The sequence below is a fragment of the Ursus arctos genome, unplaced genomic scaffold (assembly GCF_023065955.2).
Source record: "Ursus arctos isolate Adak ecotype North America unplaced genomic scaffold, UrsArc2.0 scaffold_3, whole genome shotgun sequence".
NCBI classification, from domain to species: Eukaryota; Metazoa; Chordata; class Mammalia; order Carnivora; family Ursidae; genus Ursus; species Ursus arctos.
In genome coordinates, this window is record NW_026622985.1 from 16353190 (window position 1) to 16373565 (window position 20376).

General features: G+C 41.3%; 2 protein-coding genes across 4 annotated transcripts in view; both read right to left on the reverse strand.

Annotated features, from left to right (window-relative positions):
• The window catches only part of HBP1 (HMG-box transcription factor 1), a 28405-nt gene extending 20288 nt beyond the window's left edge, over positions 1-8117 (reverse strand). Inside the window, exons 1-2 of one of the 2 annotated variants that reach the window (XM_026503469.4) lie at positions 8057-8117; positions 234-417 (exon numbers count right to left, since the gene is read on the reverse strand). In XM_026503469.4, the coding sequence (XP_026359254.2) occupies positions 234-417; positions 8057-8071 (199 nt within the window). In that variant the 5' untranslated portion in view covers positions 8072-8117. Of the gene's footprint in view, positions 1-233; positions 418-7898; positions 7924-8056 lie in introns of those variants that run through there. The other variant, XM_048212892.2, reaches the window with a different exon arrangement.
• Positions 8118-16376: 8259 nt separating this feature from the next.
• The window catches only part of PRKAR2B (protein kinase cAMP-dependent type II regulatory subunit beta), an 89127-nt gene continuing 85127 nt past the window's right edge, over positions 16377-20376 (reverse strand). For both annotated transcript variants that reach the window (XM_026503533.4, XM_026503522.4), the window contains one exon: positions 16377-18361. In XM_026503533.4, coding sequence (XP_026359318.1) covers positions 18228-18361 — 134 coding nt within the window. In that variant the 3' untranslated portion in view covers positions 16377-18227. The remainder of the gene's footprint in view (positions 18362-20376) is intronic.

Consider the following 20376-nt stretch of genomic DNA (forward strand, 5'->3'; position numbering starts at 1 on the left):
TTACCCACAAGAGCAGTTTAGTTTGATAATGTGTAAGTGAGTCTCGATGATAACCATAAATAGCCCAAAGTTATGTTGGTTTTAATATTTTACAAGCAGTAACAATGGAATGTTGAAAACTCCTAAGGTACAAAAACTTCACGTACTTTGAAGCAGTTTAGGGCAGGTGAAGAAGCTGACTTAACATAAAAATATGACTCTCAGACTCCTACAGAACGTTTAATTTTGTTTACCAAGCTCCATGTGCTCATCACAGGAATTATATCCGGGTGAGGATGGCAAGTTCTCATTACACTGCAGCAACTCCAGGGAGTCACTCATTCCCGAAGCTCGCTTGTCCATCACCAGCAGGAGTTTCTGGACTGCATTAGGCATCTGATTTGTCTTCACTTCCCACACCATGTTATGGTGCTCCGACTTCAAGTAAAAATAATAGAGAAAAAATGTCAAGTCGTGTGATCTGGAGGTTACAGAAGTATCAAATCTCAGAGACTCATCATATTGTATCTCCAACTTCATCATATATTGCCATCTGTATCCCCCTCAGATTCTTTAGGGCAGGGAGACTCCTCGATTTCTTGGGCTACAACCATGTAGCACTAAATTATGCCCAAATCCGAAAGGAGTCATATCTTAAATTTATAAAAGTCTTTTCTTTAAAAGAATAATAGCACTATTAAATATACTTTAAGTAACTCTGAGACCCAAATACAGAGACTAAGAAAACCATTTTTTCAACTTGCATCTTCAAATTTAAAAGAAAATTAACAAACTTTCCTCAACTAATTAAAAAAAAACTGAAGGAATATTCTTTTTCATTTTTGAAGATTCTATTCAATTTCTCTATTTACCAACTGTGTTTTGTTTTCTCATCTTCTGAAAGTAAAGTTTATCATACTTAAAATAACATTCTCAGAAGAACATTTAAGGAAGAGTTTCTTAAAATGGCAATATATTACACTTCTCAAAAAAATAAAAATGCTATGTTTTCTTTATGAAAATTTGGTACCTAGCCATCATAAAAAGATACCTGTCCCTCTGAATAGCTTATTATTTGTAGAAAGATGAATAATAATCATGGGAAATTTAAACAAATAGTAAATCTATCCTCATCTGAAGCCTACAAAGCTATCACAAGGAAGAAAACATAGGTTAATATACCTAAAATAAATTTTATTGTGAAAGTAAAATGTGTTTTTACACTCTGCCTTTGGACAATGATCAAACTGGTTATTTAACCAGGGTGACAGCAGCAGGAAGATTTCCTGATTTCTCAGGCTTAAAAAAAAAAAGTTCTAATGAGCTAATATGAAATACAAGAAATCTAACATTTCCTCAAAATAAGACAATAAAATATACTGCAATTTAAAGTCTCTGAAGTCTAGTACCCAGGCCTACACTGATCAAAAATGCGCTGAAAAGATGTTAACTGCTCAGTATTTATACCAGAGCTTTCTAAGCCATGACATAATCACCAACAAACACTAGCAACATTGACAAATTTTTTTTCTAGAAAGGCTTTTTCATGATCTTTTTATTATGAAACATGTTTTCCTAACTGTAAAATACATAATCACTGTGGCGGAAAAAATGAAAAAAATGCAATTTTTAAAGAAAGAAATAATTACTTTTTAAATTATTTATTTAAGAGAGACAGAGAAAGAGGGCTTGTATCGGTGGGGGAGATGCAGGGGCAGAGAGAAAGAATCTCAAGCAGACTTCCTGCTGAGCACGGAGCCCTGACAGAGAGCCGATCTCAGGACCCTGAGATCATGGCCTGAGCTGAAATCAAGAGTCTGACACTTAACAAACTGAGCCACCCAGATGCCCCAGGAATGACGACTTCTAACCCCACCAACCAGATTTAGGTATTGTTAACATTCTGGTATATTGTTTTACAATCCAATCTCTTTTTCATGCAGACACCTACAATCACATATTTTCCTCCCTACTTCATATTATATATAATTGATACCTTTTTCCTTAGCATAAGTTCATAGGCATTTTCTTCTTATGTCACTAATTTTTTTTTTTTTTAAGATTCTATTTATCTATCTGACACAGAGAGAGAGAGACAGAACAAGCAGGGGGAGGGGCAGGCAAAGGGAGAAGCAGGCTCCCCACCAAGCAAGGAGCCCAATGCAGAACTCAATCCCAGGACCCTGAAATCACGACCTGAGCTGAAGGCAGACGCTTAACTCACTGAGCTGCCCAGGTGCCCCAAGTCACTAATTTTTCTTACAGATTTAAATAGTTCAGTAATATACATCATTAGGATATACCAAAATTTCCTTGTCCCTCCTACTGCTGAACATGCTATTCCCAGATTTTTCATTCTTCTAAATAACAGTTTAAATTTTAAAAAAAAATATCTTATATCAGATTATTTCAGATCTCTAAAGACACATTAGTAGGTGAATGGCAATTAAACATCTTACGGTTCCCAACACATGTAACCAAACTGCCTGTTGCCTTTATTTCTAACATTCTACTTCTGGTTCTCTCTGCCTACACCACTCCAAAACGACCCATATCCTGAGCATTGCTTTAGAGTCTTACTCAATACTGACTACAATGTTCTATGGAGTAGTGAAAAGGGCACTGGGTCAGATGTAAGGAATCATGAGTTTTGATTCCAGCTTGACCACTTACTAAATATCTGATCTAAGGGACTAAGCTTCTCACTAACGCAGTATCTTCATCTGTCAAACAGTTCATCTACTTTCCTCCTAGAGGGGTTGTGAGGATGAACTAAGACACAGTGAGTGAAAAAAATGTAAAAGACTTCTTCACAAAATGTTTTATCCCTAGACTGACACAGGGCAACCCTATACGTACTCTGGGCACTTACCGTCCTAAACAGAACAGTTACTGAAAATAGCTAATGACAGGAGACCAGACAGCTAGTTTATTCAGCTTCAGCCATTTCCTCCCTCAGAAATATGCCAAGTTACCCAACACGTCTCAATAAAAGTCATGGATCATGCCATTATTTCAGGCAAGTAACAGTTCATCTATCAAAAGATGTCCAAGGTGTTCGAAAGAAATGAACACTTTTCCAGTTTAGTACAGTTTATTATCTACTAATTAATCACAGTCTTACTATATGGTTAACAGCAAATCTGCTGGGGTATAACAATCTCCTACAGAACTGCTGGCTACAACAGATGTGGTTAGTAACACAAACTGACTTCTCCACCATAACCGGCCAAATCATTATTCTGAACCTCCACTCTGCCCTGCAAAAATCAAGCACACTTCGGCTAGATCAGTGATTCTCAAGCATGCGATGATGTGTGCTTCAAACAAAATGATGCCTAGGCCCCACCTCCAGAGAATATGATTTATTTGGTCTGGAGTACAACCCTGTGAGCTGGTTTTTATTTATTTTCTTTCCAAAGAATACCTGGTGCACTGTGAGAACAGTGAGCTAAAAATGATTACCAAATTCCTTTTTCTTCAAATATACATATTCATTACTTAATATACATTATGTACAAGGCACTATACTAGCTGCAATGTTGGACCTCAATGATGAATAATTTGTCTTGAATCTCAAGGAATCTATACTTTAGTGGAAAGATATAAGCAAATAACCACAGTTCTACACAGCAGGGCTTGGCTACAAATGGGTAAAAAGGAAGGAAGAAAGGCCTTCCAATGAGCAAACTTGAGCAGAGTCTGCAAAGTAATGGATAAAATCAAAACAACACAGAATCCAGTATTACCAGAAGGTAGGCTGGCCTTGTGTGTCTTGTGGTCATGGGTACGAAGTCTGGAAAGGTAGACTGAGCCAGAATCTTCAAACCTAGTTTAGGAAAATTGGTTTCTTTGTTTTTTGTACACAAAGAGTAAGGGCTCTAAAATTAGGCTACCTGAGTTATAATCAGATTTACTACTTATTGGCTATGTGTCCCAGACAATCTATTTAAAATCTTTTTGGCTTGTTTGTAAAATGGAAATCATAAAAACACCTACACGGGTTGTTGTAAAGACTCAGTGAGCTAACAAATGTAAAAAGCTTACAGTAGTGCCTAACACAGAGCAAACCCTCAATGCAGAGTGCCTAGTATTATTATTAGCAATTATCAGACAACGGGGAACCACTGAAGATTTTTGAACAGAGGTCTGATGTGATCAGAACTATAAACACTTTCTTTGAGCCTATAAAACACATCATACTGAAACATGATATGAGTATGCAGAAACATCTATAACACATATTTAAGGGAAAATGTATTAAAAGCAGTGTATTCACATTCCCAATTTGTCAGCCACCTGCTCCCCAGCTTCCTCTGCAAGAGTTCTTATAAAAGAAAATCGGTATCAATGCAGATTCCTTATTGAGTAATGCCTAAGACATGAGAGGAACTAGTCATTCTGAGTTCTCTGAACAGCGAATATTCCCAGTTTAGATAGCAGGTTTGACATCTTCTCATAGAAAATTTTCCAACGTCTTAAGTGTACACAACACCATCTAACCTATCTTAATGACTCAAACTCCTTATGAACATCTGTTGTACTATGCTTCACGAGAGGATACGATCTGCAAAAGCCAGCCCCAGCTGCCATCTTAAACGACCATTTTCTCATTTTATCTTGATACAAAGTTCAGAGGTCACACTATACGTATGTATCTCCTCAGAGCTATCCTTAAGTGTATGAAGCAGAGGTGCGCGGGGATCCAGGGAAGCAGAGTTGCACTTTGTTTTGTCCTCTCCTTCCCTCTGCAGAACTTGTTGGCTTTCTCCATCTTCTAACTAGATTTTCTCCTCCCCCATCAGCAGGTCCTGCGCTGTCCCCACTCATCATTTACAGTACACTAACATCTCCTGCAACTTCTATCATTTCTTCAGCCCCTTGCCTGCGTGATCTACCAACAACCCCTCATAATATTCCTTAGAGGAACCTGGGAAAAAACATTTCAATTTCAAAACAGAGCTACCGCCCACTAACAGAGTACTCACCAAGTAAGTATTTGTTGGATCTGAATTCTATGTGTGTGCACCTCTCACTGCTAGAGGCTATCAAAAGTTTGGTCTTGAGATAATGGAGGTAGTGCTTCTGCAAGCCTACTGCACAGTAAATGGGAGCCTAGACCCGAATCAAAAGACTGGAGGTTCCCTCTTGCTGGCCATGGAATGTGAGGCAGGCCACTTAACCTCTGCCTCACAGCACCTGCACTTATCTCACGGGGCTGTTGGGAGATTTAAATAAAAGACACGAAAACAAAAGGCAAATCCCTATACGAATATAAAGTTTTTTGTCTCAGACTTTTCTCTGTCAAACTACTTGAGAGAAGACCTCAGATACGGTAAAAGAATACCAAAGGGTCCGTACTCAAAAATTCTCCCCCACATACATTACACCAAGTAGACATTCATTTTGATAAACAAGCTTCTCCTTCAAGTATCTCCTGGTAGAGCTAACCCTATTGTTCATTCATACTTTTGCATACTGCTTTGGTATTACAGGGTTTGACATAGCTTGCCTCGTACTGGAGTTAACTCTGCGACTACACCAGGGATTCTCAAAAGGGAAGAGTAAAATTCTCCAGCAGCTTTGCTTTGAAATGGCATGTCCAATATTACAAATTTTTATTGGGTGGACATGGGAAGACTCCATTGCTTTTGTTTGCAAACTTTCATAAATAAATATCCACCAAATCTTAGAAAGAGGAGAGGTGAAGAGGACCAGAAATAGCTAAATCTCCATGAATGGACAAGAAGGAAATTAGGTTTTACTAAATGCCTACCTCCTACGTACAGAGCATTTGACATACTTCCTCCAATCTCATAAAAACCTCAAAACAGCTCTGTGAAAAAAGTTATTCTTACAGATGAGGACAACAGCACTCTGACAACTGAATGTAATCATTTTCTTTTTGAAGAGAGACAAAAGACACAGACCAACAGAGGTTAGACTCCTTCTTTCAAGTGCCTAATCTTCCCTAAATCCTTAGCTTTCCACTCTCAAGGATATCACAGGAAGGATTTCTTCTATACGTCCTTGCCTGATCCCAAAGGACTTCTTTACCAAGCTCAAATTGTTGGGGGGGGAGGAGACAAAGAGAGGGTCATGTGCAATTAATTTAGATCTGTACCATGAGGAATTGAGGTATTTAAAATGTATTACAGTGGCCGTCCCTTATCCGAGGTTTCCCTCTCTGTGGTTTCAGTTACCCAAGGTCAACCCAGTCCGGAAACAGTTAATTCTCCTGCTGACCTAAGGTCAGAAGGTCAACAGCAGCCAAACTAAGTCACAATGTCTAGGTCATTCACCTCACTTCATCTCACCACATAGCCATTTTACAGCTCACATCATCACAAGGGTGAGTATAGAACAATAAGATATTTTGAGAAAGACCATATTCACACAGCTTTTATTACAGCACATTGTTCTATTTTATTATTAACTATTATTCTTAATATCTAATTTATAAGCTTCATCATAAGAAAAAACATAGCATATGGAGGGCCCAATACCGTCCCCGGTTTCAGGCATCCACAGGTCTGGAAACAGGTCCTCCATAGGTAAGGAGGGATAAACTACTGCAGCTTAATCAAGGAAACTGAACAGACGATCCTAACACCCTTGTTAGCAAACTAAAACAAAAGACAACAGCAGAGGAAAAAAAAAAAAAAGCAAAGACCGAAATACTAGGAATACATTACAAATGCAGATCCTTATCAAGAGTTAAACAACAGAAAAGTACTCACAGATGTCAAAATTATTCTAATTTTTAAAAGGTAACTTTAATTCAAAACCAAGGTTTGGACTCATCTGTTACCGCTGGTTAGAAGGAAATAAATCTAAAGCACTTCGTCAGGAATTGTCGGTAGGACTCCAACACTTCCTAGTATACACCGCTCCCTATTACCCTCCTCCCGTATTAGCCTGAGTGGCAGCCTGAGCTAAAGACTGGAGTACAGCCTTGTTCTCAGTGCTCCTTTTAAAAACGATTCTTGCTGAAAAATCCTGAAGAACGAACTCCAGGTAGTGGAGAAGGCACCGCCGCGAGTGAAATACCCCAGACTCCGTGCAGCGCTTAAGGAAGCTACAAAAACTAGGCCCCCCACGGTCGATTTCGCCTGGATTCTTTTTTGTTTTGTTTTAATCTGCCTGGGGCAGCAGCATAGGTTGGAAGGCGGAGACTGGAAACGCCTGCCAAGCTTGGGCTCTCGGTCACAGAGGCTGCGCCTCCCGGTTCAAGCCAAGTCCATCCCCCACCCTCTTTCGCCATTCATCGCCTTCCCCTCCCCTCCCCCCATCATGTGACCGCAGCCTGGACTCCAGGCTTGTTTTTCCCCTCGGCTCAGCTGCACCGCGCAGGCGCCTCGGAGCCCATTCATTCGAAATGCGTAACAATGAGCCCCGGGGCCCAGCGGCTCCGCGAGCTTCCCCGCTCGGCCCGAGCCCCTCTCGGCCCCCAGAGGAGGCGGCGCCTCATTGGGGTCCCCCACCCCCGGCCGGCCGCCCACCCGGGGCCAACCTCCGACCCTCCGCCCACACGCGCGGAGTTGAAGTCAAACTTTCCTGGGCAGCCCCGGCGCAGCGTCGGCCCCTTCCCCCCGCCCAGGCCCGCCCCATCTCCGCACCCGGCCCGGCCACCCACCGCGCAACCCGGCCGGGAGGGCCGACCTCGCCGACTCCTCCCAGCCCCCGCCCCCGAGACCCCCTCGGGCCCGGCGACCGCGAAGCCCAGGTGAACTCGCGGGAGGCGCCGGTCCCGTGGGCTCGCCGCGGGCAGTTATCGGACGGTTAACTGCTCCCACTGTGAGGACAGCCCTTGGCGGAAGACGAGCGCGGACCCGAGCTCGCCCGGCCGCCCGGTCCCCTCGGGATCCTGCCCCTCCCTTCCCCACCCCCACCCCTTCCCGAACTGAAAGACAACAAACCCGCCGAGGAGTGCGGGCAGCCCCGACACGGGCCGCCGTGAACGCGACAACACCACCAGCGGCTCGTGTACCCCCTCTCCGACTGACGCCGGTCTCTCCGGCGTGCCTTAGTGCTCCCGTCGCCGCTCTTACTCCTCAACCGAAACTTTCCTACTTACCAAACCCGTCGCCATTACCAAGTCTTTCAAGCTTCGTCTTCCCCCTCCCCTCAACCCCCCGGGGGTTGAGCCTCCTCCCAGCTCTTTCCCCCTCTTATTGGCCTAAGGAACTGTCATTCGATCTTTCCCCTTCCCCATTGGGTGATGCCGTGGTCCGTCTCGGGAGGCGGGCTTGTATTGACTTTTGTGTTGTGTTTACTGGAGAAGACGGCCTGTCAATCACAAGAGTGAGCGCTTCGGATTGGATTGCTGCCGAGACTCCGGGGACGCTAGCCAAACTTTGCCCCCGAAATGGATTGTGGGTTCGTAGTCTCAGCCTTGCTCTGTTCTGGGAAACTGCAGGCGAGATGAACCGGTTGGACTACATATCCCAGAGGCGCTTGCACAGCGCTGTCTTGATAGTAAACAAGAGTCATAGGGACACGTGTATCAGCTCGTTTGTTTTGGTGTCTGGGACAAAAGGGAGGGGGCGGAGGAAGGGAGTGTTTTAAAGCTTTGGCCTCTTCTCTTCCTCTGGGCCTCTCTTAGCACTGGGAGAGCCCCAGTCTCTCGCAGCACCCATTTCGGGCCGTAAACAGCCGGAGTCGCTCGCTGCTCGAAGTTTGGCAGGAGGCCAAGGTATTGTTTTAGTGCGAGGGGAAGGAGATGACTGCACAAGCGGAAGCAGTACAGCCTCGCGAGGGACCCAGTCACCCACAAATCACAGCTCCGGGCATTAAAGGTGGTGTTGGGCTCCAGTGGGAAGAACTAAAATTCCTTTATCCTCAGCCTTGCCTGGCCACCCCCCGGACAGCAACCTGAGAGGGTTTCTTAACCAGCTTTGATCAGTTCGCCCAAGATGTGTTGAATGCCGGCTACGTGCCAGGCACGGAGAGGCTCGGGGATGAACACTGAGAGAAAAGTTCAGGGTCTGGAGAATTCACAAAGCTGTAAGGGGGTGGACGATTACTCTTGACTTAGACACTGAGGCAACTCAAAGCGGTATTTTCCATATTGACCAGCTTGCTCGATGGTCAAGCTAATAGGAGTAATGAAGTGTGACTTAAGTTGAATTAATGAATCATTATCTCGGTGTCTCTGGTGAGTTATTGTTAACCAGTGTTCCCCTCCAGACGACTTCCCATTGATGAAAGAATGTCCTTCCACTTCGATGCCACTAGGAGATCCTCCTTAAGTTACTAATACTCTGACTCACCAGAGGAGGGTGGCTTCTTTGGCTTTATAGTTACCTTCACTTTAAACATGGCTGTCCGTCACAGTCCACCGAGTCTATAATTGCTGTTTTTACCATTCACATTACAAAGGCATTATTAAGCTTTTTTCCCTTTGAACCTTTAACATTTAATCATTTAAGCTATGCTTCTTTAGATCACTATATGTATGCTTGAAATTAAGAGGAAAACTTACATTAGTTAGAAATCAATAGTCAAACTACTGAAAAGAAGCGTTAACTATACTTGATTATTCCTTTAACAACGCCCCCTCCCCCGTTCATTTCTTGAATTTTTAAATCTCCCAGAAAGCCACGTAACAAATCAAATCCCAAATAACTCTCATGGGTTAAAACAAGTTTTCCGATTTTTTTTAGGGGTTTCCTGGTTGAAGCCTTAAAATTATTTTAAAATAGTTCTCCCTACCACAGGATCAAAGACTGACTTCTTGTATTCACAAATTGTAACATTGTAATTTTTTCCTAAAAATAAGTGAGAGCCAACAAAATGCCTAAATTTTTCACTGAGGGAAAAGGGCAGGATTTGAATGTATTATCTTTCAGAGATTAATAGAGGGATCCAAAAAAGAAAGTGGACTGTGACCCTGTTATTTTGTTTCCTTTTTTGTCTTCCTTTCTCCCCCCTTATAGTGGAGGATTGCTGTGCTGCCTCTCCAGTATTTTTTGACAAAAAGAAAAAATTGTGAAATTTACCTAATCATTTAAATTAAAATTTGAAATATTTGTGACTTACACCCACCAGGAAACTGAAAAGCTTTCCTTCCCAAAAAAATGAGCCCTCAAGAGCTTGAGGCACTCCTTTCCCCTATTCATTGGGTAAACCAGGAGGCCTGCTTGTAGCTGAATCTTACCTCATTACGGATGGATGGATGGATGGATGGATGGATGGATGGATGGATGGATGGATGTAAGCTCTACACCCAGCTCAGGGCTTGAACTCATGACCCTGATCATGACCTGAACTGAGATCAAGAGTCAGATGCTTGGGGCGCCTGGGTGGCGCAGTCCTTAAGCGTCTGCCTTTGGCTCAGGGTGTGATCCCAGCGTTCTGGGATCAAGCCCCACATCAGGCTCCTCTGCTAGGAGCCTGCTTCTTCCTCTCCCACTCCCCCTGCTTGTGTTCCCTCTCTCAGTGGCTGTCTCTCTCTGTCAAATAAATAAATAAAATCTTAAAAAAAAAAAAAGAGATGCTTAACCAACTGAGCCACCCAGATGCCCCTGAACCTTACCTTATTTTAAAACGTTTTCTATTTGAAAGTTCTTCCTAAAAGCCTTACTAGAGATGTTTTTATTGGTGGACTCTATGATGCTAAGAATAATTTCAACTTCAGATCAAGATATTGTACATTATTATAAATAATTACCTTTTAATAGCCCTTTAAAGGTTTTCCATTCTCTCATTCAAAAATATTTAGTCCCTATTATTTGTTGACCACTTTGCTACAAAGATATAAAAATCTTTTCACATATCTTAATTTTTGTCTAAGTCATTGGGGAGTAAGAGTCTGACATTTCAGTCACAACTGATTAAATATCAGTATTGGAATCTATACACCTTTAAAGTGGACAATTAGTCCTGTCTTTTGCCTTTGCTGGGAAGCTAAATGACAGTATTAGTACCTCATGTATATTTAACAGGTGTATCATCATCATTAACTCTTGGGTGACTAACAAAACCAGCCAACTCATAACTCAGAGCAAAGATCAAAGTAAAAAACAAGATCTCCTTGAAAATATACATGCAAATTCTGCTTCTTCACTAAAGCAGATATACTTAAGAACACATAAAAACATAAACTTCTGTTTTCATAAAGAAACATGAAGTGCTGATTTGTTAAAGGTAGTAAAAAAAAAGATAAATCCTATTTAGGGGTAAAATTAAACAACATATCTGCCCCAATTCCACTACATTTGGCACACCCATGACTACTTCGCTGGACTAAGCAAGATTAAGTTCAAGCACATGGCATTGCTTACATATTGAGAATATCACTGTTCAAATTGACAAAAAAGAAATGAAATCACTCAAATCAAGTACAGATCTTCCTCAACTTACAATGGGGTTATGTCCAATAAACTCATCGTAAGTTGAAAATTATCACGAGTTGAAAATGCACAGACACACCTAACCTACAGGGGCGCCTGGGTGGCTCAGTTGTTGAAGGGTCTGCCTTCGGCCCAGGCTGTGATCCCAGAGTCCTGGGATTGAGCCCTGCATAGGGCTCTCTTCTCAGCGGGGAGCCTGCTTCTCCCTCTCCCTCTGCCACTCTATTTGTGATCCCCCCCATCAAATAAGTAAAATCTCTAAAACACACACACAGACACACGCACACGCGCGTGCCCATCTAACCTACAGAACTTCTGAGCCTACCTTGCTCGGAACACTTACATTAGCTGACAGTTGTGCACAATCGTCTAACAAAAGGCTATTCTATAATAAACTGTGGAACATCTCTTGTGACTTACTAAATACTCTCCTGAAAGTGAAAAACAGAATGGCTGTAAGTGTACTGGTTGTTGACCCTCACGCTTGTGTGGCTGACCAGGAGCTGCGGCTGAAGCCCTGCCAAGCATCGTGAGAGAGGATTGTCCTCCTGCATATCGCTCTCCTGGGAAAAGATCAAAACTCAAAGTACAGTTTCTACTGAATGCACATTGCTTTCTCACCATCGTAGAGTCGAAAAATTGTGAGGCAAACCATCCTAGGCTGGGGACCATCTGTATTAAAACTAGGAAATGGAACACAGGTATGGTCGAAAGTAGTGCCTCAACTCTTCAGATAGTCTCTCTCTCAGAGATTATTGAAAATCTTACAGATATCCCTCCCTGTATGTACTAGACTTTAAAATAAATTAATTTTATAATTAATTCCAACCACTCAGGTATCCTCAAATTGTAAGGGAATGCCTGGGAGCTAATGATGAGTGCCATTTTAGAAATGAGTAATATGTTTGTTGTACTTGTAATTCTTGATTCTACTACGAGTTTAAATTTTACTCAGATTACCATTAAGCAAGAGCTTTCTTCAGTGGTTGATATGTTGGGTGACTTAACACAATCACCTTTAGACGGAAGAACCAAGGAGGAATAAAGAATGATGCCGAGGGGGGTGCGCCTGGATGGCTCAGTCGGTGGAGCGTGCGACTCTTGATCTCAGGGTTGTGGGTTTGAGCTCGACGTTGGGTGTGGACATTACCTGTGGGTGGGTATTGGTGGTATGTAGATGCCCTTGCTGAGGTGGGAATGTTGGAGAGAACAGATTGGGGACTGGGAGAAGGGGAAAGGGTGAGTTCAACTTTAGATCATGAGCTTTCTGTGCAAGCAAGAAATTTAGGTACGGAGTTCCTAAAAGCAGCTGAACCTCTGTGGAGTTTAGGAGACCCAAGTGGAGAGAAATAAACTTGGGTGTCCTCAGGACTCGGAGGGCACTACACTCTGTGGCCTCAATCACCCTCAACACGTTTTTGTAAGTTGCCCAATTGGTATTCATGAAAATGTGAGCATTTAGACAAGGCAACAAAAAATTCGACTTAATCCTACTTCCTATTTATAAAATTAAGAAGCAGAAATAGGAGGGTTTTTGTCTTTCAAATGACTGCTCTCATGTCTTTCATTGCAAGTTTTCTAGATTAGACCATTCCTGTTATCTGAACCATCTAACACAAACTCCCACATATTTTCTCGTGTCTGTTATTTTAGGCCCTTATCTATACATTTTCTTTCAGTTGCCGGTAAAAAGTACCTCATTTTAGAGGCGACTCTGATAAAAAGCAATTAAAACCTCAGGAATAATACGTACACAGCTCTTATCACACTGTTGCTACACTTCATATTTTGCTTCCATTTGCCACCCCCCACCATTTACTCACGTTACCTCCTCCTTCCCTGCCACCATCTCCTCACCATCTCTTTGTCTGAGCACTCAGTCAACAGATGCTTGCTGAGCAAAAGAACGAGAAGTTGGGAGGAAATAAGCCGCACGAACTTTCCTATGAGTACAGCGCGTTATGCGTTAATACTGTACGTCCTGCGTGGTTTTGAACGTGGACAGTGAACAAGCTTCCATGGGCTTCCTATGCGTGAACATTCATCACGGATCTAGGAGGACTGGTCTCCTCTTCTTACAAGTCTCCCTCACACAAAGGCAAACAAGAGTCTTGGAATCCACTTCAACTCCTTCACGTTCCACAGCATATCACAATGTGCCGTCGTGGTGAAAATGTGAAGGCTGTTTAAGTTCATCGAATTTAAGGAGCAACCACAAGGAAAAAATTTGCCAAAGATGTTTTTATAGCGAGCATCTCTTTTAAAATAATCATTTTGCTTTAAAACAGGTCATTTGTATACATTTCAAGAATACAGTCACTATGTAAAGGAGTGGCCTCAAAGAGGCAGAGTTCTCGGGAGGCCGTTTATTCTCTTGTCCCTCAGCAGGATCTAGGTAGCTTCCAAATAGGACAAAGATGGAAAATCAGCGACTGGAAGACAATTTATCCGAGATTTGGGACTGGTCTTATTTATCGCCCATACACTCATTCAAGGGTTCCACTTTGTAAACTTTTTTTTTCATGTTAAGCAGAAAACACTTAGGGTTTCACTTCCGAGTTGTTGAGGTCAGGAGCCAAGGCTGCTTTTGTCATTTGAGTCCATTTCCAGCTCACACTTAAAACTTTCTCTGGACCCCTGGGAAAAACCCTCATTTTCTGGTTTTTGCAGCTGAGTAAAAATTCATTTACTTACTGTAACATCTCACTTATAATCGATAACAGAACATTTCGTATATATACATTTTGCAGTACATTGCAGGGGGGAGGGGTGTTGGGAGGGCAGGGGGGCAAGGTCCAGGCTGGGGTTGAATCTGGGGATACCCACCTACCTGGTGTCATTTTCGTTTTTATGGTGCAGTTTCTTCCACAGCATAATTCACTACATCTTCCCAAATGTAAATGTTACATGCATCTTCAGGATTTCTTAGGCAATTTTAGATTTATAAATTTACAGCATAAAAAGGGACAGAAAGACCCAGATCTGTTGGACAAATAAAGTTTTCCTCTCAAGAGTCTTACTATCTGCACTGTAAACGGGATACAGATTTCTCTATAGGCTCAATATGGGGAAAACATAGGAGACCAAGAACTGCACAGGAAACCAAGAGATCTCAGTTGCCTGGGAGTTCTGCCACGGATTCACCACGTAAGTGATTTGGGCGAAGTTACCGACTCTCCTCACTTACACAGACTGAATTGATCTAAGCTCCCATAGTTATTGTTGGGCACACAAGACCTCTGCCGATACCTGGTAAACTCTACTGTTTATGTTTCCACAATTCGTTATACTTTTAAGGTCTATTTTTTTAAGTACCTGGTAAGACTAACAACTATATAGTTTCAGTTGCTCGACTAGTTTTGCTGCCTTTAAAAATATCCTGGAGCAGGTAAGGTTGTCTCAACCCCTATTCCAATTTGTTTTGGTCAAAATTCTTTCTGATATTCAACATCAGGCTGCACTTCACACTCCCTTAATTTCAGAAGCCAGTGTTCCTTGTTATTCTATTTCTCCCTTATGCATGAATAATTCCATTTCTTCCTTCGGTATTAACATTTTACTCAGATATTAGAATTCCTTCTTCAGTTATTTAACAAAGCCATGGATTACCCAGATGTATTACTTACTCCTCTGGGCTTACACATGACGTTTTAAGAATGCCATAGACTGTGCCATTTGCAACAACATAGATGGAACGAGAGGGTATTAGGCCAAGCCAAAGAACTCAGTCAGGGAAAGACAATTATCATACGATCTCACTCATATGTTAAGAAACAAAACAGAGGATCATAGGGGAAGAGAGGAAAAAATAAAACAAGACGAAACCAGGGAGCGAGGCAAACCATAAGAGACTCTTAATCATAGGAAACAAGCTGAGGGTTGCTAAAGGGATGGGGGAGCTGAGTGATGGACATTAAGGAGGGCACGTGACGTAATGAGCACTGGGTATTACATGAGACGGATGAATCACTGACCTCTACCTCTGAAACTAATAGTATATGTTAATTGAACTTAAATAATTTTTTAAAAAAGAATGTCATAGGTCACATAATCCTTGTTATAAATATAACATTGCTTGAGAAAATTAGGAAAATTAGATCAGTATCTTCAAGATGCTTTGGAAAGGAGAAGGACTTGGCACTTAATCAGACATATTTCAATCAAATCCAGAGTCCCTTACTTCATGCCCCATACCTCCTTGGCAGCATTTCCATACATTTTTTTTTTTAAGATTTTATTTATTTGACAGAGAGAGAGAGAGCACAAGCAGAGGGAGAGGGAGAAGCCGGCTCCTTGCTGAGCAGAGCCCAACATGGGCTCCATCCCAGGACCCTGCGATCATGACCTGAGCTGAAGGCAGTTGCTTAACCGACTGAGCCACCCAGGTGCCCCATTTCTACATATTTTAAATGGTCTGCTAGTTTCAAACAGTAAGCCAAGCACGCTCACCCAACTCGTGTCGCAGATAGTGTTTGTTTCAATACAGGCAGCAAAGCCCTAGTTCGCAGTGACATGCAGAACACACACACACATTATATAAAACAGAGAAGCATGTGTGTTAGTGGAATGTTCTTCCAGAATAATCCATAGCTACACAGAGTGTATCCTTTGAATAAAACTTCAGTGGAGGATCGCTCAAGAGTAAAGAATCTTGGCTTGTGATTGAATGATGACATCCACATCCACAGGTCAAATGTGAGGTGTTTTAAATTAGATGCTTCAACACGTAAATTCCCTAGTTAGTCACACTTCTTTGGTAAACCTACACGGCCAAGTTAGTCTGCGGCCTACTGCAATTGTTTAGACCACATATGACTAACAGTTAAAATCTGTAAATCCTATTGCCATAAAGAACTATACTCTCTTCTTGCATTAGGTCTGGGGGTGCGTGTGACTTTAACGTGAACCCCCTGTCTGTCCTGCTTCTCGCATAGTAAAATAAGCACCGTCCAAGTCCCAGGACAGAAACAAGAGAAACAAAACACAACACAAAACAAAATAAAAAACAAAACAACAAAAAAAAACCAAACTTCATTAAAAACATTTTATTATAAAAGTGTGCTTTATTATAAGGTAAATTTAAATATAACCAACAATACTGAAAATAATGTAACTGGCATTTACAGCCTTGGTCAGAGTTCTTTATTAAACAGGCATTTGTTTGCTATTCCATGAATAGTTAACAATCAGCTTATGCAACAAGGTATCTTCAAAAAGAGGATAAAGAATACAGAATGATGAACCAGGAATCTGGGGGTTCTTTGTGGTTTTTCTCTTGTTTAACAGACCTGGCATTTAAAATAAAATCTGAAATAGAAAACAAATCATCTTCATGTCGTAAGCTCTCTTCCTACAAGAAAGTTTGCAAAATTGTTAAACAGTGTTCTAAAATGTGGCTAAGTTATACTTTACATACTTTTTATATGTACATTATTTGATGAACACATTTTTAACCATATTTTCATTATATATGTAAGACCATAAACATTCCCTAATAACATCACACTTTAAGAGCCACGGAATATTTTTACCCGGGTATGTATTTCTTTAAAACCTGCTTCCCACAATGCAATTGCTCATTTAAAAGTGAACAACTGGTTAGAACTAACCTCTCCAGACACTGGGGTCACATGGGCCTAGAGATCATGTTAAGAATAATACTGCTTTGGTTGAATGTAATTCATCTTATGGGCAGAAAAATAAGCACATCATCAATGAAAATCTATTCAGTTATGTTTACCCTGCACTTTTGAGTCCACATTAATGCAAATGGTAAGGCCTAAGGTACATTTGGATGGGGCAGAAATTCCTTTTATCTTTATATGTGGTTTTGCTTATAAAAATTTCTACCACCTTAAAGGAAACCCATGGGAGCAGATGTCTGCAAAGGATCATATTATGTACCCCTAGTGAAGAACAGAGAAACATCCTGTGGGCCTAAGGACCCCAAAATATTTTTGGTATAGGAGAGGTCTTTTTTTTTCTTTTCTTTCTTTTTTCTTTTTCTTTCTTTCTCTCTCTTTCTTTTAAAGCATATATAAGATCTCTGGCTTCTAGAAGGCAGGTTTAAATAGCATTTAAAAAAACCATTTGTGACATTAAATGTCAAACTCAAACTTTTAAAGAGTACAGAGGACTACAAAATGGAAAAAGGAAGCAGATATATGCTTTATGAGGAAACTGTGTTAATGATCTCTCATCTTAAAGAGACTCTTCCCTATTATCATAACGACTACATTGCCCGTCCTTCGAACCACTGGAGTACGGAGGTTACTGACATTATGCCAAAGAAGTCAAAATGTACTTTATTGCAAAAATATAAAAGGTTTGAAAATTGCATATGATGTGTTCTACCCTTTCACCGTAGTCCAAGGCCAGCACATAACTTATCAAGCCAGAAAAACTTGAGAAAACAAAAATGTTTAAAACTGTACTTACTATATATAGTGAGTTGTAAAAAGAATGATGCCATGCTGTCCAGCATGAGTCACTGCCAAGGTCCCTTTTCATGGGCACAGTCACTAACACAGCGATCCGGGGAAGTCCACACGAACACGTATCACCCACGGCAGCGTCTTTTAATTATCTTCTTACCCACAGATACTTTCAGTATATTACAATCATCTGAATAAACCTTTCACTCAAATCATAATTTTGTGGAGTACAAAGTCATTTCATCAGTATGTCAGTATTTTTTTGACCTACTCTTTAGAAAGTGATGGTAAAGCCTATTGAGTATTAAATCACTACTCTGTTTACGGATACATTGTAAATGTAAAAAAAGGAAAAAACTTGAAATCACAGAAAATGCTTGGCATCTACACAAACACATTCTCAGTGGACTAACCACTACTGTGTAATTTTGTCACTACGGGTCTTGTCCGTACTTTTGCTTCATGCAGTGGGTTCAACAATATCCATGTTAGTTCCGAACAGGGCGACTAATTGCTCTTCATAGGTGGCAATGTTCCTTTTCATAATTTCCATGCAAGGTCCCAAAAGCCTTTCAAATGCCTGCACATCCATGGCTAAGAAAAGGAGAGAACAAAAGAAAAATAAATCTAACGTTCTTTTTGCAAATCTGAAAAATTCGAAGTCATTTATGATGTGTATTCTGCAGGTGTCAATAATGCAGTGGTATTTCTAGATATAATTCAAATGCAAGAAAAGGGCATAAGGGTAAAAAGGTTCCACTTCAGAAAGTAAACAGCCAGTGCTCCCTTGATAACCTGATTGTGCAATGCTAGGTCGGGTGGGAGGCTCCTGGTCTATGGTAAGAAAAAAATAAGTGGCTGTTACAGCAAGGCCTTGGAATTTAAAAAAATAAATTAGTTTTGATGTCACCACCTCAGTAATATGAACTCCTTCAAGGTGGTAAGGGATTTTTTTTTCCTCTACTGTTTTCCCCTCTCAGGGTTTAAATGTTATGCTGTAAAGACCCAGTGTTACCTTTTGTTAATGTCTACTCTTCCATCCTATTGTCTAATCAATTCAAAATGGTGGCCAAAATGCTTTTGTCCACTTCTAAGGATGTGTTCTATGTCACTTTGCCTGCCTCTCTCCTGCATTTTTTTTTTAAAGATTTTATTTATTTATTTGACAGAGATAGAGACAGCCAGCGAGAGAGGGAACACAAGCAGGGGGAGTGGGAGAGGAAGAAGCAGGCTCATAGCGGAGGAGCCTGATGTGGGGCTCGATCCCATAACGCCGGGATCACGCCCCGAGCCGAAGGCAGACGCTTAACTGCTGTGCCACCCAGGCGCCCCTCTCCTGCATTTTTAAAAACTCAATTTGTAATATACACATGGAAAATATGATCACACTCTCTACCATAGAAATACAAATTAAAAAAAAAACATTTTTTTTTGTTTTTGCCTCTCAAATTTGCAAAGGTACAAAAGACAACGTTTGCAAGAATAGAGGAAGTGGACGTTCTTGTATTGCTGGTAGCATGTAAATTAGTACAGACCAAGAGAGCCGGCAGTATACCTCGAATGCCATAAAAAGAAAGCGTACTCTTAAGAACATTTCTAAGGAAAAATTCTATATATGGGAAAGTAGTCTGTGCACAACGACACAAAAACTCTCTCGCATGCCCAAAATATGGAGCCCAAACCCCCAAAATATTTGCCAGTGGGAAATGACTGAATAACTTAAAATGTGTATGCTTACCTCATACAACACTACAATTTGATCGAATGAGAAATAAAATGATCAAGTGCCTACTAAGCTACAGTGAAGGAAAACAAAGCAGTTGACAAAACCTGAAAACCAGGAAACCCATGCAAATAAAAAAAGAGGAGAAGAAATTATCACAGGATCACGGGGTGGTGGTGGTGGTATAGGTGACTCTCATTTTTCCCAGCCTTTTCTGTATTTCTCAGATTCTCTTTAACGTGAATAAATTTGTTAGAGAAAAAAATTAACAGGGTTTCACTCACGTCACCTTTACTCTTCCCTCCTGCCTGTACTCAGGAAAATTACCGGTCAGTTTCTACCTACCTTCTCTCTCATACAAGTGTTAACACTTGATTAATATTATACTTACTGAGAGCCTTTTAAAAAGTGTCTTTTCTAAGAAGTTAATTCTGAAGATGCCTGCAGAGCTGGGGAAGCTGAGTTTATTCTACTGAGCTGTGCGTGAGAACAGAGTGGCTGATTACTGTGCAATCAATTTTCTTACAGTGTCCTCGACATGGACCCCTCCTGCCTTCCGTTTCTCACTATTAAAGTAAGTTCTTTCTCCCAGGTCAGATCTCAGATGCAGATAGAGGTCTTCCAGCTGAAGGTGACATTTGTGATGCCGCGTCATTACGGCTGGACAACAAAGAAAACCATCCTGCCTTTGACAAACCCAAGCCTTCGTTTCCTAGGACTAGGATGAGCAGGTGTTCCCACAGACCTCCCAGCTTGGCCTGCAGACCTTGATGGACGCTGTAAGAATACTAGCTGGCTTTTTTTTTTTTTTGAGGAACACAAACTTTATTGGAAAGATGAGACCTAAAACTCCATACTCCCAATTCTTCACTAAAACAAGATGTTC